The sequence below is a fragment of the Narcine bancroftii genome, chromosome 1 (genome assembly GCF_036971445.1).
Source record: "Narcine bancroftii isolate sNarBan1 chromosome 1, sNarBan1.hap1, whole genome shotgun sequence".
Taxonomy (NCBI): domain Eukaryota; kingdom Metazoa; phylum Chordata; class Chondrichthyes; order Torpediniformes; family Narcinidae; genus Narcine; species Narcine bancroftii.
This window is the reverse complement of record NC_091469.1, coordinates 357,616,446-357,634,300: the sequence shown is the minus strand read 5'-3', so window position 1 is coordinate 357,634,300 and position 17,855 is coordinate 357,616,446. Positions and strand designations below refer to the sequence as shown.

The window sequence follows — 17,855 nt, the reverse complement described above, 5'->3', positions numbered from 1 at the left end:
CCATTGTTCCAAACTGTCCAAGTCTCTCTGCTAGGTTCAGTTTCTTCAACATTTCCTACTTCACCACCTACCTTGGTGTCATCTGCAAACGTAGCCACAAAACCATTCAGTCCATAATCTACATTGTAAAACGAAGCGGCCACAACACTGACCCCTATGAACACCACTAATAACTGGCAACCAACCAGAAAATGATCCTTTCATTCTCAGCCTTTGTTTCCTGCCCATTGGCCAATATTCCACCTAATCTAATATCATTGGTTAATCACAATTAAATTGTGAAGTTCAGTTTAGAGCAGGGGTGGGCAACCTTTTTTAAAAAAAAACGTCACATTCCACATTTGGTATTCCCTATGCCATAGGTGCTCTGTGATTGATAATGGATTGCTTAAGGAAGGTTGAGAACCATTGCTCTAGACCCAATTGTTACTAAAATATTTTGCTTGAGAAATATTGTCATTGGCCCATTTCCTTTGGATTTTTGAAATTGTCCACATAACAGGTCAATTAAGTACAATTAAAAGTGGTTTTCAAACTTTTTCTTTCCATTCACATACCACCTGAAGCAATCCCTTAATAATCACAGAGCACATACTGCATAGGGAAATACTTAAATTGGAATTTTTTTTTTTAAAAAAGTTACCCACCTCTGGATTAGAGTTTGCAGAATTTTTTTCTAATGCATGCATAATCTAACTTGCATAATTGGTCAGGTTTTAATACAATTCAATTGCCATTGACAATTTTTTTTAAAAAAATGTTCAAAAGTTCACAGATGGATTTCAACCAATTGTCTTTTATTATCCTGGTTGCACCACGATACAATCAGGCTGGATGTAGAAGTGACTATTATTGAGAATGTAAAAAGCTTTTGAATACATTAGCTATCAGATTCACACATCTAAACAGCATAATGGTGGTATCAAGACAAAAATGATCAACAGTAATTATACTATTAAATAATAAAATAGAATTTATACTGAAATCAGCACGTTCAAAATTATTTAAGAATAATATTCAATTTAGTTTGCAGGGGCACTGACCAACAGTAATATCTGATCACAAAATCAACACAATACAATGAAAATAAAATTAATATCACTTCATTTCACTTAAATAATCTTTAAAATGTAAGATGTGCAGATGCAAAGCATTATTGAGGGCCAACATGAAGATTTCTGGCAGCTTCATTTATAATTTTCCATGCATATTGGACATGTTTACTTTCAGATGTACGTCCACATATGACAAAACGGAGGACAAACTTGTCTCTAAGTTGGCATGGTACAATATGAATCTTCCTCGCATCATTTATCCTTTTCAATAGTTTTTCATTTAACTCATTTGTGCCCTAAAAAAAAGAAATCCACCAAGTCAGTTTTAGGTTTTAAAAAATCTTTGTCACAGCAAATAATGAAATGCAAACTTTCCAAGATGGAGTTATATAGAGAGAAAAATAATACAAATTTCCTGCTTTGGTCCATAACCTTGCCAGTTCCTCAACTTGAAGCACTCATTAACTCATTTTGAAAATTCTTTACAGGACCAGCTTCATACAATATTATCAGACAGTTTTCCAGATCCTCAAAATTCTAAAGATAAAAAGAGTTCTCAGTACTAAAATATTGCAATTTTTTTCCAGCTATTGGCTTATTTCCCAGTGAAAACATTCATTTCCATCCACCAAATACTCTCACATTTAAACATTTTATTAACTCATTTATCTGATCCATAATATATCTTGGAGCAGGAGTAGACCATTCAGCCCATCAAATCCACTCCACCATTCCATCATGAGATGATCCATTCTCCAATTTATCCCTGCTTCACTGCCTTCGCCCCATAACAATTGATACCCTGGCTATTCAGATACCTATCAATCTCCACCTTAAATACGCTTAACAACTTGCCCCCTCCTCTCCCGAACCCCCCCCCCCACCACAGCTGCCCAGGGTAGCAAAATTCAGTGGTTCACCATTCTCTGGCTGATGAAACTCCGCCACATCTTTGTTTTAAATGGGCGGCTACTAATCATGAAGTTGTACCCTTTTGTCCTCTACTTCCTTACCATGGGAAACAACTTGGCTTCATCTACACTGTCCATGCCTTTCAACATTTGAAATGCTCCTATGAAGTTACCCCTCATTCTTCTGAACTCCAAAGAATACAGTCCAAGAATTGTCAAATGTTTCTCATATGCTAATCTCTTCTTATGCTAATTCCAGGATTCATTCTTATGAAACTTCTCTGAAACCCCTCCAATGCCAACACATCCTTTCCTAAATATGGAGCACAAAATTGTACCCTGTACTTCAAGAGAGACTTCACTAGTGCCTTATAAAGCCTTAACATCACATTCTACTTTTACTGTAGATTCCATTCCTCTAGACATGAATGTCAAAATTGCATTTGCCTTCTTCAGCACCAACTTAACCTCGAGGTTAACCTTTAGGGTATCCTACACAAGCCCTCCTAAGTCCCTTTGCGCCTCCAAATTTTGAATTTTATCCCATCCAAATAATAGTCTTCCCTTTTTTCCTTCTTCCGAAGTGCATGACCAAACAATTTCCAACATTGTATTTCATCTGCCACCTCTTTCCTCACTCCAGTCTTTCCATTTTGTCCTCACTACCTACCCCTCCACCTATCTTTGTATCATCTGCAAATGTATCTACAAAGCCATTTTTTCCACAATCCAAATCATTAACATACAATGAAAAAAGGTGACTCCAACACTGACCTCTGTGGAGCACCACTGGTAACCGATAACCAGCAGAACAAGATACCTTTATTCCCACTATTTATTTCATGCCAATCACCCAATCTTCTACCCATGCTATCATCTTTTCTGTAATTCCAAGGGCTCTCATCTTGTTAAGCAGCCTCATGTGCCTTGCCAAATGACTTTTGAAAATCCATACATACAACATCCACTGAATCTCCTTTGTTTAGCCTGCCTGTGATTTCCCCAAAATATTTCAGTTGGTTTGTGAGGCAAGATTTTTCCTTAAGGAAATTATACTGACTTTACCCATCTTGTCACGCACTTCCAAGTACTGCATAACATGATCCTTGACAATCAACTCCAACAACTTCCCAGGTCAATAATTTACTTTCTGCTCCCTCCCTTTTTAAATAGTGGAGTGACCTTTGCACATTTTGGAACCATTCCAGAATCTATTGATTTTTGGAAGATCATTATCAATGCCTCCATATTCTCTATAGCTATTTCTTTCAGAACCTGAGGGTGCATTCTATCCAGACCAGGAGTCTTAGCTACCTTTAGACCATTCAGCTTCCCCAGACAATGCTGTTACAGCACCAGCAATCAGGACTGGGGTTGGAATCCCGCATCATCTGTAAGGAATTTGTACATTCTCCCCATATCTACGTGGGTTTTCCCCAGGGGCTCCAGTTTCCTCTGTTTCAAACGTACCAGGGTGTGGGTTAATTGGGTGTAATTAGGGCAGCATGGGCTCCTGGGTGAAAAGGTAGCACCTAATCTCCTGAATCAGCACCTAATAACCTGAATACGACTGAGATTGTCTGATCTCAGAGGCTAAGCAGGCTCAGGACTGGAGGGGAGACTGCCTAGGAACACCAGGTGCTGTAGGTTTCTGTGGACAAAGTGGTGACTCTGCTTGCCTTATGGTAGACAAAAGTTAAAGTATTTCATATATGTTACATTCTAAATGTAGTATTGCATGTCAATAATAGAACCTTTACTGTTTTAAACCTTTTTACTGTGCTGAATGTCTAAAAGTTAAATTAAAATACTCATCGAGTTCCTCTGCTTCCCCTTGCCTCCCATTTCAGTTTCTCCAGTGTCATTTTCTATTGGCCAAAATCTACTCTCACCTCATTTTATTGCTCTTAATATAAAGAACAATTAAAAAAAAACTTTCAGTATCCTTTTTTATATTATTTGCTAGCTTCCTTTCTAAGTTCATCTTTACCTTCCTAATGACATTCTTAGTTCTCTGTATACTTTTAAAAGCTTTCCAGACTTCTTTCTTTCCAATTTTTGCTTCCTTTCTTTGGCTTTCACTTCTCTTGTTAGCCACAGTTGTGTCATTTTTTTTAACTACTCTTGTCCTTACTTTGCAACCTATGTTCACAAATGAACTACCCGAGAACTCGTCGGTAACCTTTATTCTTTCCTGATGTGCAATACTCAGAATCATCACATTGCCTGAATTAGAACGATTCAGTAAAAGGGAGAGATTAGATAGGCTGTTTGTTTTCCGCAAGGTTGAGCAGACTGTGGGATGATGAGGTATATGATATTTGAGGGAAATGGATGGGGTAGATAAACAAGATACTGAAAGAGGATCCGAAGGGAAATATTTTCATACAGGCAGTGGTTGGGACTGCAGTGAAACACCCGGTAACCAGCTCCTTTGTGGATTGGTAGATGCCAAATAAATATATTTTCTGGTTGCTTGTGACTTACTCTTATACCTAAAATGCATTAAAAATAATTTAAAAGACAAAAATACTCTCCTTAACCTACAGTGAAAAAAACTTCACTTGCATTAATATATAAACCTTAAAGCATTTTACTTTATTTTCAGTCGCATTATTTGAAAACATTTAGTTAACCATTGCTGCATCTGCAGATTCCTCCCCCTCCACAGAGGTGACCGAAAGGCGAACAATAATATTATAGATAAATGACCCCCCCCCCCCATCGCCAAGTTTACAGATAAAGCCTCTGACCGGGGCAACTCTTACTGAACAGGCATAAAGAGACACTTTAAGAGAGTCATCCCCCAGGGCAAGCACAATCAGCCAGCTCTTCATCCTTAGCAACACCATTTTATTCAAACACATCATTGTAACTTTAACTTTATTCAAACAGCTGCTACGAGCAAAGCGTGACCAAGACACTCTGTTGGCTGAATTTTTGCTCCTATCTTCACCAAAGATTCATGTGTTACTTCAGAGAACATTTAATTTTACAATTTTAAACATATATTTTTTACCTATTATTTTATTCCTATTTATTTTCCTCTTTTTTTTTGCCGGTTGCTTGAGGCTGCTGATTGGTTGAATTCCAGATACCAAGGGTTTTACTGTAATGGTGGTGAAGACAATACTCTCATAATATTTAAGAAGCATCCAGTCAAATATATGAATCACCAAAGCAGAGAAGTCTACAGACAAAATGTGACTAAATTGGGCTAGTATAGATTAGAACAATTCAGAGTTCCTTTTATTAAATCAACCCTTTTCCAAATTAAATTTTATTTTGTCCCTTTTATCATTGTTTTGCAAACCTTCACCCTTATCAAATAGGCTTGGTTGTAATTTCCTGGTTAATCCTTCATCTTGTTCATAAATAGTATCTCTGGCACTGTGATCACTGCTCAATAATAGAATAACTGCTTCAGGACCAGAGTACTGCCACCGCTCTTCTCTTTTGCCTTCTTTATTATGTTTAAATAGTGGGAATCCATTTCTATTTATGTATAAATAAATTTGTATAAAGACATTTTAACACAAGGTGCCATCTTGCATAAGGGCAGAGGATTGGCTAACAGACAGAAAGTAGCCAGAATGGATTTGCACAGAATGGAATCTGAGCCACTATCAAATATTCATCTCCTGATCCTATTTCCAGTATTCGACCTCGGGCCTTCTATTCCATGTTGTTTCAAGTGGCTATCAAAATACTTCTTAAATGTTATGAGGCTGCTTCCACACTCAGACAATGCATTGCAGATTTGAACCCCTCTTTGGGTGAAAAGTTTCTCACTCAAATACTCTAAAATTTTTAATACCTTACCTTAATCCAGATGTTCTGGTTGTATTCGCCTTTAACAAGGAGAATTGTTTAATCACGATCCACCCTATCAATACCTCTAATAATTTTGTATACCTCAGTTAGGTTCTCCCTGTTCCAAGGAAAATAAACCCAGCCTGTCCATTTTCTTCTCATCACTGAAACATTCCAAACCCAGGCAACATCTCGTGGCAGTTCGAAAAACTGGATCTGAAATTCGATTGAAAGCTACCATAATCACTTTTTAAAAAGCACCAATTCATATTGTCTGGGAACGGCTTCATTCATTACATATTATTCAACGGGGAGTCAATAGCAAATACCAGAGGATATCTGTTTAAGGAGGAGTGGAGGAAGTTCAGGGGAAACATCACATTTTTAAAATTTTTATTTTTACACACAGAGTGGTGGGTGCCTGCAATGCAAGGATTGTGATGGAGTCTGGTTCAATAAGACACCTGAATAGGGATATGGATGCAAGAGAAAATAGAGGGTTATGGATGTGTGGTAGGGAAGGATTAGATTGTTGTGGAGTAGGTTGACCTAGGCTGGCACAACATGGTGATCCGAAGGGCAAGAACTGTGTGTGGTGGAACATGGCACTGCTGGAGGAGGGGGGGGGGGGTTTAGAGCAGCATACCTTCACGTAGTGCCCTTTCCTACAGCATTTTGACAAGGTCATGCTACAGGCCAGGCAGTACTTCTCTGCGTATTTGATTAGGCAGCAGTAGTTGTACCTCATGTGCTCAATGGCAACAGCAGCAGTTAGGGTCCCCAAGTACCAAGATGACAGCACCTGTGCTCCCCACCTTGCAACCACGTGGCTTGCCAAATAGGCCTCTGTGTTCTTCTGGGTTGTCTCCAGCGATTGAGCCAGCTGCACAACTTCCTAAAGGGTCCAGTCACCCTTCTCCAGGAGTCGCTCCCAGATGTGGTTGGAATGGAAGCCAGCCACTACTAACCTGTCGTGGATGAGCTCTTCTTGGTAGGCCACTGCAGTCACACCTCAGCACCCACAGGCTCGCCTGAGCTCTCTCATGGCCCTTACAAAATCATTGATGGACTCACCAGGGTCTTGGCATCGAGTGACCAGATGACAGCGGGCATACATGGAGTTCAATGGGGCACCGTATTGCTGTCGCAGTAGGGCCATTGCATCATCATACTTCTCACAGTTCTGTAATATTTAGTATGCCTGGTGGCCCAGCAATGAAAAGAGCAGATCATATTTGTGCCATCTGCGGTGATCTCATGGTGCCTTATGTAGGCCTTTAAGCAATGAAGCTGCATATCAAATTTGACAGATTGCCTTCTCCATGGCAAGTATTTTTGGATATTAAATTGTGGCTCAATCAACCACAAGCAGATACAAAGCTAGTAGTTAGGGGTTTTAATATCCAGAAACATTGGGCATGTCTCCACATGCTTCTGGCCCACGTCCACGGCTGGTATGGAAGGAGAAGACTAGGGCTATCAACCTTTATTAGGGGATCTTACGGAGAGGAGTTGCAGGGACGGAGGCGGGCAGCCTGTACAGTTCAATAAGGTCACACTTGCACCACCGTGTGTCCACCACACAGTGCTACAATGTTCTATGGGTTCTAGCACTAATCCCAAAGATGTACTGCTGGTCACAGACTTCCAATTTCAAAACCAACCTTCATACTTTGACTCCTATAATCAGTTGAAATTCGATCCAATTTTCCGAAATTCCTTTGATCCAATGAATTGTTACCTATGGACCAGTTGGAGTTGCTCTATTTTGTAGTTTATGTGAGTTTCTTTGGCTCTGTTGAACCTCCTGGACTTTCTGATCTTCATCTGGTACAAGATGAAGAAACTTTCTACTGGCAAAGTTATATATAAATTTAGATTTAGATGAGAAAAAGCAGGTGGTGATGTTTGTGAAGCACAAATAATAACCAAATGGCCTGCTACTGTGCCACACATCCCATGCAAGCAGACAGTAAACTTCATGATACCGCAAACCACTTCAGGGCTCTGCTGGACTTTCCCATCACCAATTCAAGTGTTTGAATTAAGCCTTTAACCATTGTTATTAATGCAAGATTTGTCTGGATTCCAAGGCCAAATATCAGCAGGTATTATGTCACAAAAGCAGCTCTGTCACTACAATTCTGGCAGCAATGTTTGTTCATAACACACTATTTCTGTTCAGACTGAAAGTCAAACTTCTGCTTGGCTACTGTCCTTGTGGCACAATGCTTCACTTGCTTGGAGAAGCTGCAGTGGGGTCATGGACTATTTCTGTAAAGAGCAACCTTTGCCTGGAAGTAGTTGACCAGAACAGTGCCCTGGTTTTGTGATATGTTTTGCACTCTTTTCAATGAAATTAAAAATATCAATAGAACTTCCCAGGTAGCATGTGGCAATTCTTTTCTGATCTTCATGCTTATAACATACACATTAAGTAATAGGATCACGCAGCATGGAAAACAAGCCATTCAGCCCACTATATCCATGCTGACCAGCAGGCACCCATCTGCATGAACCCGATCTTCCAGTATTTGACTTGTAGGCTTTCATCCCAAGGCAATTTAAGTGCTCATCTAGACACTTCTTAAATGCCTGCTAGTGATTCTGCTTTGTTACAGAATAAGTTAATAAAATTATGGTAAACTACATCTTAAAAGGGTAAGATTTTGAGGTTTAGTTATCAGGTCATATTTCACAAACATCTCATTTGCTATGCAAGGATGGACTTTATGCCTATAGTTTGCTTTGCGGAGACAATGGAAGTGCTTGTGAGAGTTTCACAAGTAGGTGCTAATAGACCAGCATGTTTGAACAAAGTCCAGACTCAAGAACTGAGAAACTTTTTGTTTTTAAACTGGGTCCCAGAGTTTTAAATGTCTGGTTGGAATTTGTTGTCCTAAGAGGGGCCATGTAGTTTTGCAATTAGAGACTTTACCATCCAATGGTATATGTCCTGCCCTCTTTACTATTCCTAAAATGCATCACCGCATTTTGGTCATGATTAAAATCCATTTACCATTTTTAAGCTTGTTTCACCAACATATTGATATCACCCTGCCACCTAAGACTACCTCCCACTTGATCAACGACTCCATCAATCTTAGTCTCACTTACAAATTTACTGATCATGCCACCTATATCCACATGCAAGTCATTCACATAGATTTCAAACAGCAAGAATCCCAGCACCAATCCCTGTGAGACACCACTGGTCAAAGGCATCCAATTACAAAAGCAACCCTCCACATTTACTCTCTGTTTTCTATTACCAAATCAATTTTAGATCCAAGTGGATGAGAAACAAGAACGTAAAGATGGTGGAATCGGGAGCAAAATAAATAAATAATTGGACAAGTCAGACAGGATCTCTGGAGGCAAAGGAATGTGTTGACGTATCAGGGCAAGGATTTGGGAGGAGGGTTATAGTGGAGAGGAAAGGTCGCAAGTACGCATATGGCAGTTTAGGGGAGTAAACAACATTCATATTCAGCTTGGGTAGCTTGTAACTCAACAGGATTTCCCAATTTCAGCAGTCATACCCCATGTTCCTTTTTCCATCCACACAGGTTCACTTTCCCTCTGTTTACCTGTACCATCCCTCCCCTCTCCTTCACCTGCCTCCTCCTGTTCAGTATTCGGCTCATCTAGTTCCACCTACTGGCACCCTGTCTCTGCTCTTCTATATACTAGATATCTTCCCTCTTCCACACAGTCATGCAGCAGGCTCTTGACCCAAATGTCATCCATCTTATTTCTCTCCATAGGTGCTGCTTGACCTGCTGAGTTCTTCCAGCAATTTTTTTTCATTCCAATTTTGGATCCAATTTTCCAACTTGCCCTGGATCCCATGGACCCTATCTTTTTGGATCAGTCTTCATATGGGACCTTGTTAAAGGCCCAGCTGAAGAACAGATAGAGAATTGGATCAGAGGTCAATCCCCAAGACTATAAGAGAGATAGAGGATTGCTGAAATCTCCCTCTTCTCCCCTTTCCATCAATGTGATCTACTGGGTTCATTGTCTGAAGAGTGTGCACAAACTCATTGAGGACCCCTATGACCCCACATACAGCATCTTTCAGCTGCTCCTGTTGGGCAGGACCACCAGGCTAAGAAACAGCTTCTTCCTGTGGGCAATGAGAATGCTGATCGAATAAAGGAACCACTCACACTAACCAATTGATTATATATTTATGTCTTGTGTAGGTATTGTTTGTCTATGCATGTGTTAAGTCTGGTTGAGTGCCTGCATGTTTTGCACCGAGCACTGGAGAATGCTGTTTTGTCAGGTGGTTCTTGTGTAATCAGGTGATAATAAACTTGAAGTACTGTATGCTCTCAACAATATACATTGTAATGTCTTTAAAGCGCAAATTAAATTGGTCATACACAATCTGCCCTGGACAAACCATGCTGGCCATATCTGATTAGATTAGTCATATAAGATTTTCCCTGGACAAACCATGCTGGCCATCTCTGATTAAATTGGTCATACACGAACTGCCCTGGACAAACCATGCTGGCTATCTGCATTTCCAATCCTTCTCCTCAAAACAACTATTAGACTTGGTCTATAATTGTCAGACTTCTCTCTGCTGCTGGCCACTTTATAAAGGGGCAAATACATTTACAGCTGTCCTATCATCTAGTACCTCACTTGAGCCAGAGAAGATGTAAAAAATCTCATCCAGAGCCTCAGCAATCTCTTCCTTCACCTCTCATGGCACCTCAGGATAAATCTCATTGAGTGCTGTGCATATATTCTCCTCCAAATCCACCAAGGCTCAGAGTACAACCTCTTTATTTATGGAGACTTGCACTAGAATTTTTGTCTTCCCCTTCACTGATTCTCCAACAGTACTTTTTGTTTTGTAAATACCAATGAAAGATTATTCATTTATGACCTCACCTACAGGTTCTGGCTCCACATACAGATTGCCCCATTGTCTTTAATGGGCCTGACCCTTTGCCTGATACCCTTTGCCTTTTATCCTTGATGTACATAAAATGATTTCATACTCACCTTAATCTTGATTGCCAGATATTTTGTGACCCCTCTTTACCGCCCTGATTTCCATTTTAATAATCTCCCTACACTTATGGTCATGATAGTCTCCACTCTATTTTTTCTATAACTGCACAATACTTTTTTACCTCTTTATCCAATCCTCTATATTCCTTGACCTTCAAGGTCCCCTGCACTCTTTACCCTTGTCTTTTACACTTACAGGAACATGATGGCCCTAGACTCTTGTTATTTCTCCTTTGAAATCTTCCCACCATGCAGATATAACCTTGCCTGCAAGTAGATGCTCCTAGTCTATCTTCCCACAAATTATGACCTTTATTCCTGGTCTATCCATATTTTTCCCATAGCCAGTTTGAAATATGCAGTTTCGGTCATTATCTCCAAAAAGCTCTCCCACAGACATACTCTCCATTTCATCTACTGCTTTGCCCAAGATGAAATCCATGTATTGATCCTTCCCTCATTGGACTATGTATACATGGAACAAAGAGGTCTTTCAGATACACCTCTAATATCTTCCCCTCTGAGTATTTATAATCAAAGGCTATTCCAGTTAATATTTGGGAAATGAAAATTAAAAAGTATTATAAACCCATTTTTATCATTTTGCTCTGCTATTTTCCTACATATCTGCTCTTCTACCTCCTGTTGTCCCCAAGGTGGCCTGTACTTGATCAGTGTAACTGGATTTGGGAATGAACAGAATTGACTTCATGGGATCAATCAAAAACCTTGCTGATCTTAATGAAAGATAGAACCGACACAAGGGATGAATGGCTTTTTTTTAGACGTCTAATACATTTTTTGTCCACTGCTCTAGACCATCTGAAAGAAGCTCAACACTAAAGTCATGGAAACTGACTACAAATGTAGAACTATAAGTCAAAATAAATAGGAATGGATCTATCATAAGCTTTTAAAATATTAAAAATATTTTTTACACACCTTTATTCTGAAGCAAACCAGTCCCAACACCACGTCACCGATGATCTCAAATCGTTCATCTTGATGAACCAAACTCTCAAACTCATGTGCTAGATCCACCTGCTACAGTAAATACAACATAGGAAGACGTTGAAATACAAGTTTTTAATTAATAGACATTTAATCAAAAATAAAAGATTTCCACCACAAAATCAAAACGATGGACTAGAAACTTAGAATGCAGAGTATACAGCAATGCTTTTGGAGTCCCAGAAAATGATCATTCAGTGCTCATTTTTCATATACAAATCTACAAATCATTTAACCCATCTTAGATTGTGTAACTGATCATTTCCAGGTGAAATCATGCCCTTTGGAGAACTGGCCTGATATTTCCTTGCACAATTCACCTCAGTGCATCAAATGTTTCCCCAACAACACTTGGTACACCTGATGACAATTCATACTCACCAATTCCCTCTTCCTGATCTAAACGGGAGGTTTTGAGTTCTAAATACAGATTAATTCATAGGTCAATCAAGACTTGTGTAAAACTCTGTGATATTTAGGTTTAATTATATGGACACGTATAGACATTGGACATTTAAGAACTTATTCTAGGTCACTCAATAAGCATCAAAGTGCTTAAAGTAAGAGGCAGTCATTTTCTCATCATTTAATCACTGAGAAATTATTGCTCTTTTTGTCTACTCCAGCTTTGTGGCTTTTGAAATGATCAATGAGACTAATGTACAACCTGCAGCTATAGCATGATGGAGCCAATAGGTAAGTGTTTGGGAACAGTCATAGTTTCACTTTTTAATAGTACGCTTATGTGTGAATGGACTCAAGATTCTCAATGCAACTTCTCCATTTTGAATGATAGTGGTTCAGGGATCCTAACAGGTCAGTGGGATATTTTCAAGGAGACTTTGGGAGCATCTCCTCCTCTATACATCACTTGCCATGGTATAGCTTGGAGCAGACTATTAGCAGTTTGAAGCCAAGTGTGATAATAATCTACAGAGTTGATTGAGCGTAACATGGACCTCAGTGATGTAGACATTGGCTTGTGAGGAGGCACTGATATTAGCTTATTTATCCTGCCAACTGATATAGAGGATTTTGGGAAGACAATGTTGGTGGTACCTCCATAGTGCTTTGAAATGCCTTTGCTAGATTGTTCATGTCTCCAATACAGGGGTCATTGTTGTACAGCAAACCATGAGTTTTGTGTCAAGTTTGAAATACTGGCTTTTGAACTTTTTTTGGAATATTTTATTTAAAAATTTTAGACAATACAAAAAAGAAAAAAGAAATAAAGATAGGGTGGGAAAAAAAAAAGGTTTCTGGAAAGCACTGTTCTCACCATGGATTCATTTAACTCCTGAAAAACCTATTAGTGGGCAATGTGTGAAATAGGTACTGTACTCTTGGAAATATATTCATTTTGACACAATTAACTCTTTCATGTAAAGCTGTCCACCTGTTCTTCAACCTTTTTAAGCAAAGGTGAGTAATTTATGCAAGTTCTTTAAATTGTTATCTGTACATATTCCTAAATATTTTATTCCATTTAATAGCCACTTAAATTGGGTGTCTCTTTAGCACTGAATATAATCCCCTTCTGTAAGTGGCATAATTTTGCTCTTATCCCAATTTATTTTGTAACCCAATTCTTTCCCATAATCTTCCAGTTTAGAGTACAGTTTCTGTAACAAAGTTATTGGCTCTGTCAAATATATCAATACATCATCAGCAAATAAATGTATCTTATATTCTTCCTGCTTGACTGTGAATCCATTTGTCTGGATCTCATGGAATTGCTTCTGCAAGCAGTTCTATAGCTAGAATGAAGAGCCGGAGATAGTGGACATCCTTGTCTACTAGATCTTGTCAATTGGAATGATGCAGAGACTAGTCCATTCATCACTACTTTAGATTTAGGATCATTGTACAGTGCCTTAATCTAATGTATAAAAATTCACCCTAATCCAAATCTTTCTAGTACTTGAAATGGTAAGTCCCACTCCTGTCTATCAAATGCACTTTCTGCATCCAAGTCCACAGCTTTTGAGCCTCGTGTTGCCAATGGCCTGCCAGGCGCACTGAAGCTGATGATAGATTTAATCAATGATGTTTCTCGGCATGGGGAAGCAACTCCTGGAAGAGGTGGGATTGAGACATGACATTCGGGGTCTTGTATGGACCTTTCCCATTGGAGGATGTGTCGCAAAGAAGTGGCAGTTTCTACAGAATCTTCCTTTTTCAGATGTTAAATGTAACATTTTCTTGTACAAGATTCAATAAACAAAGTGCCATGGAGCTTGGCCTCTGAGTGTGTTCATGCACAAGCATTGTGCATATAAATGTTCGCTGAAGCTGAAGTGATCACAGTTCCAGGATAAAAGAGATGTAGATTGAAATAGTTTCCTATTTGTCCTATTCCATCTGCAAGTTTGTGGGAGATGAAGTATAGTATTATAAGACCATAAGCATAGAAATGGAAATAAGCCATTCAGCCTATTGAGTCTGTCCTGCATTCAATTACAAGGTGATCTATTTTCTCACACAGCCCTACTGCTCTTCCTTATCCCCATAACCTTTCATGCCCTTGCTAATCAGGAACCTATCAAACTCTGCCACCACAACCGCTGTGGCAACAAGTTCCACAGATTCACCATCCTCTGGCTAAAGAAATTCCTTTGCATCTCTGTTCTAAGTGGATGCCCTTCGATCCTGAAGTTGTGCCCTCTTGTCCTAGACTCTCCCACCATAGGAAACAACCTTTCTATATCTACTTTCCCCATGCGTTTCAACATTTAAAATGTTTCATTGAGATCCCCCATTCTCCTAAATTCCAACAAAAACAGGCCTAGGGCTGCCAAACACTCCTCATATAATCCTTTCATTCCCAGAATCATCCTTGTGAATGTCCTCTGAACATCAGCGTATCTTTTCTTAAATGAGGATCCCAAAACTTCTGACAATGCTCCGTGAGGACTCACCAGTGCCTTATAAACCCTGAATATCACATCCTTGCTCTTATATCCTGAAATGAATGCCAGCATTGTATTTGCCTTCTTCATCACTGACTCAAGTGACAGTTTACCTTCAGGGTATCCTGTCCAAGGACTCCCAGGTCCCTTTGGACCTGCAAATTTTCAATTTTCTCCCCATTTAGAAATTAATCTGCCCATCTTCTAGGGAGAGGGAGAGAATGCTGGGACAATTATCCCACTTTCTTAACATGAATCTGGACTGAAATTGGTTACATTAGACATACAGCATGGTAACAGGCCCTTTCAGTCCACGAGCCCGTTGTCCTACAACTCCTAGTACGTTTTGAAGGGTGGGAGGACACCAAAGCACTCAGAGGAAACCTATGCAGACACAGGAAGAATGTACAAACTCCTAACAGACAGCGCTGGATTTGAACCCCTGTCGCTGATGCTGTAACAGCTTTGCTCTAACCACTATGTAATTTGTGGACTTGGTTGGAATCATGGTCAGCATGTTATCAGATAGCAGATAAAAGCCAGATAAATTTTTCCAGGCAGCCAAGTTTGTGAAAGATAATTCACAGTTTCTCAATCAATAAAATCCAAGGCCTGCTTAAAGGAAGTGGATCAAATCCACATTATGAGTTGCAGAAAAGCTCTTCATTCACTGGTAGGATTTGGCTGAGGAGGAGCTGGTTGATGACTTTACCAGTGGAAGACAGCAGGGAAACTCATCAGTTATTACTGCTTTCTTGGTAATGGTCATGAGTAAATTTAAGTTTACTTGTCACAAAATACAGAGTACAGTGAAAAGTGTCTTTCTGTGAACAGACTAACAAGATGTGTTTAACATTCATACAGCCATATAAAGAGGACAATTTGTGGATATAGGATTACAATGAAAAGATTAATTAGCATGAAACAAAGGTAGCATGACGGCACTGTTACAGGATTCATTCAGGAGCCTAATAGATGTGGAGACGAAACTGTCTTAAAGCCTCTTGGTGCATGCTTTCACAATTTTAATCTTCTGATGGGAGGAGGGAGAAGAGAGTCTGCTGGGGTGTAATGGGTCTTTCAGCATGTTGGCTGTGTTGACCGTCTTTCCTAGGCAGAGATGTAGATGGAGCTCATGGAGGGGTGTTTGTGTTATGTTCTGAGCTGTATTCACCACCTTCCATAGTTTCTTCTGATCTTGAGAAGAGCAGTTCCCATACCGTGCTGTGATGTATCCAGTAAGTATGCTTTTGATGGTGTACCTGTAGAAGTTGCTGAGGGCCAAGAGGGAACATGCCACACTTTCTTAGTCTTTCCTAGTCTTCTGAGAAGGTTGTGTACATCTGCTTATCCCAGGTCAGGTCACCAGAAATTTTTTATTGCTAACAAATTGAGAAATCCATCTTTCCACTTCAGCATAATTAATGTGGGCTCTGCTCCTCACCTGAAGCCAACAATCATCTTCTTAATCTTAGTGACATTGAGAGTGAGGTTCTTAACTTGGCACTATGCCACTTTCTTGTACTCCATCTCATTGCTATTTGATATACAGTAGTAATGTTGCCGGTAAATTTGAAGATGGAGCTGGAACAGTACTTAACTCTTCAGTTGTAGGTGTTGAGACAATATAGTAGTGGATGAGTACATATCTTTGAGGAGCACAGGTGTTAGAGTGCGTTCGTGGAGGAGATGTTGTTACTCATCTTCACTAATTGCAGCCTGCTACAGGAAGTCATTGATCCAGTTGCAGAGGGTGAGGGGGGGGTGGGGGGTGGGGTGAGAGAAGCACTGAGCCAGAGATTCTGAAGTTTAGGAGTGAGTTTTCAAGGGACTATAGTATTGAAGGCTCAACTATAGACTATTAATAGTAGTGTAACATATGTGCCCATTCCGGTGTTCTTGGGCCATGGAGGGATTGGGAGATGGCATCTGCTGTGGATCTGATTGGCCGATCAGCAAATCGTAATTGGTAATTGGTAGACTAGAGTTTATGTGAGCCTTAACTAGCCTCTCAAAGGACTTCATGATGGTGTGTGTTAAAGCTACTGGTCAGCAGTCATTGAGAGATTTCAGTGCCTCTTTGGTCCCTGACATGCCTTCTACTTTTCTGAGGTAGGAGGAGAGTGAATTGTAACTAAAGATTCTCTTCTCTAAGTGTTTGAATTTCAGAATAGAGTACACTGGCATTCTAAGGACACCAATATTACCAAGCATCTTAAGGATGCTTTCTCTATTGATCAGAATTTGTTACTGCTTGTACCTTACCTTGCGGATATGTTCCTGAAGTCCTTTAACTCCATACAATCTGAACACAAACCACATTTTCAGAGAACGGAATCTGCGACCCAGAGGAATCTGCCAGTGCTGAATGTAAAGATTGTTACTTAAAACGTCATCGTTTGTATAACATGATAGTGATGTCTGTCTTACAAATTCTTATGGTTTCTGGAAGGCTTTTGATAAAATCTTTGGTAACATTCCATAAAATCTCTGGCTTTTCGTTTTGCTTCAAGCCGAGAGGCTATTGAAACATATGCATTTACAGCCTGGAGTATCCTCAATCATCAATAACATTGTTGTGTTAGAAGGTTAGCAGAGGCACGTGTGTGTAATTACCAACCACGTGAGCTTGGTAATGGTGAGCTCTGTAAACATGAGTAGGCTACAGAAGGGTACAGCTCTTGGAACAAATCCAGTTCTTCATCAATGCACTTTGCAACAGCAATAGCAGGCTTCATAATTTATTTTTCTAAACTTATTGCATTGCAACTGGTCAATCCCTTAAACCCAGTCAAAATTTGACTGCGATTACAATGTTGTGTTGCACCAATGAATTTTATGAAAACATCTGTTGACAGGTTCAAGACAGGAGGTATTGATTCTTGGATGATGTTGTGGAAAGATCTGAGGGCAACTTCAGAGCTGTATCTCTTTCTCTGACAATACTGGAAAATAGCTGGTAATACAAAAAAGGGCATTTCATGAAATAAAAGGAGAGCTTATTGAACATTACAGTACAGAAATAGTTCCCTTCAGCCCTTCTAATCTGTTCCGAACCAGTTTTTGCCGAGTCCCACTGACCTACACCAAGTCCATAGCTCTCTGTGCCTCTCCCATCCATA

At 39.7% G+C, this 17,855-nt stretch overlaps 1 protein-coding gene across 4 annotated transcripts in view; it reads right to left on the bottom strand.

The window, feature by feature from the left end:
* Positions 1–776: 776 nt before the first annotated feature.
* Positions 777–17,855, bottom strand: part of ddc (dopa decarboxylase) — an 85,829-nt gene continuing 68,750 nt past the window's right edge. For 2 of the 4 annotated variants that reach the window (XM_069912229.1, XM_069912237.1), the window contains 4 exons: positions 16,999–17,097; positions 11,756–11,857; positions 5,882–5,995; positions 777–1,351 (listed from right to left, as the gene is read on the bottom strand). In XM_069912229.1, the coding sequence (XP_069768330.1) occupies positions 1,154–1,351; positions 5,882–5,995; positions 11,756–11,857; positions 16,999–17,097 (513 nt within the window). In that variant the 3' untranslated portion in view covers positions 777–1,153. The remainder of the gene's footprint in view (positions 1,352–5,881; positions 5,996–11,755; positions 11,858–16,998; positions 17,098–17,855) is intronic. The other 2 variants (XM_069912235.1, XM_069912240.1) reach the window with 1 other exon arrangement.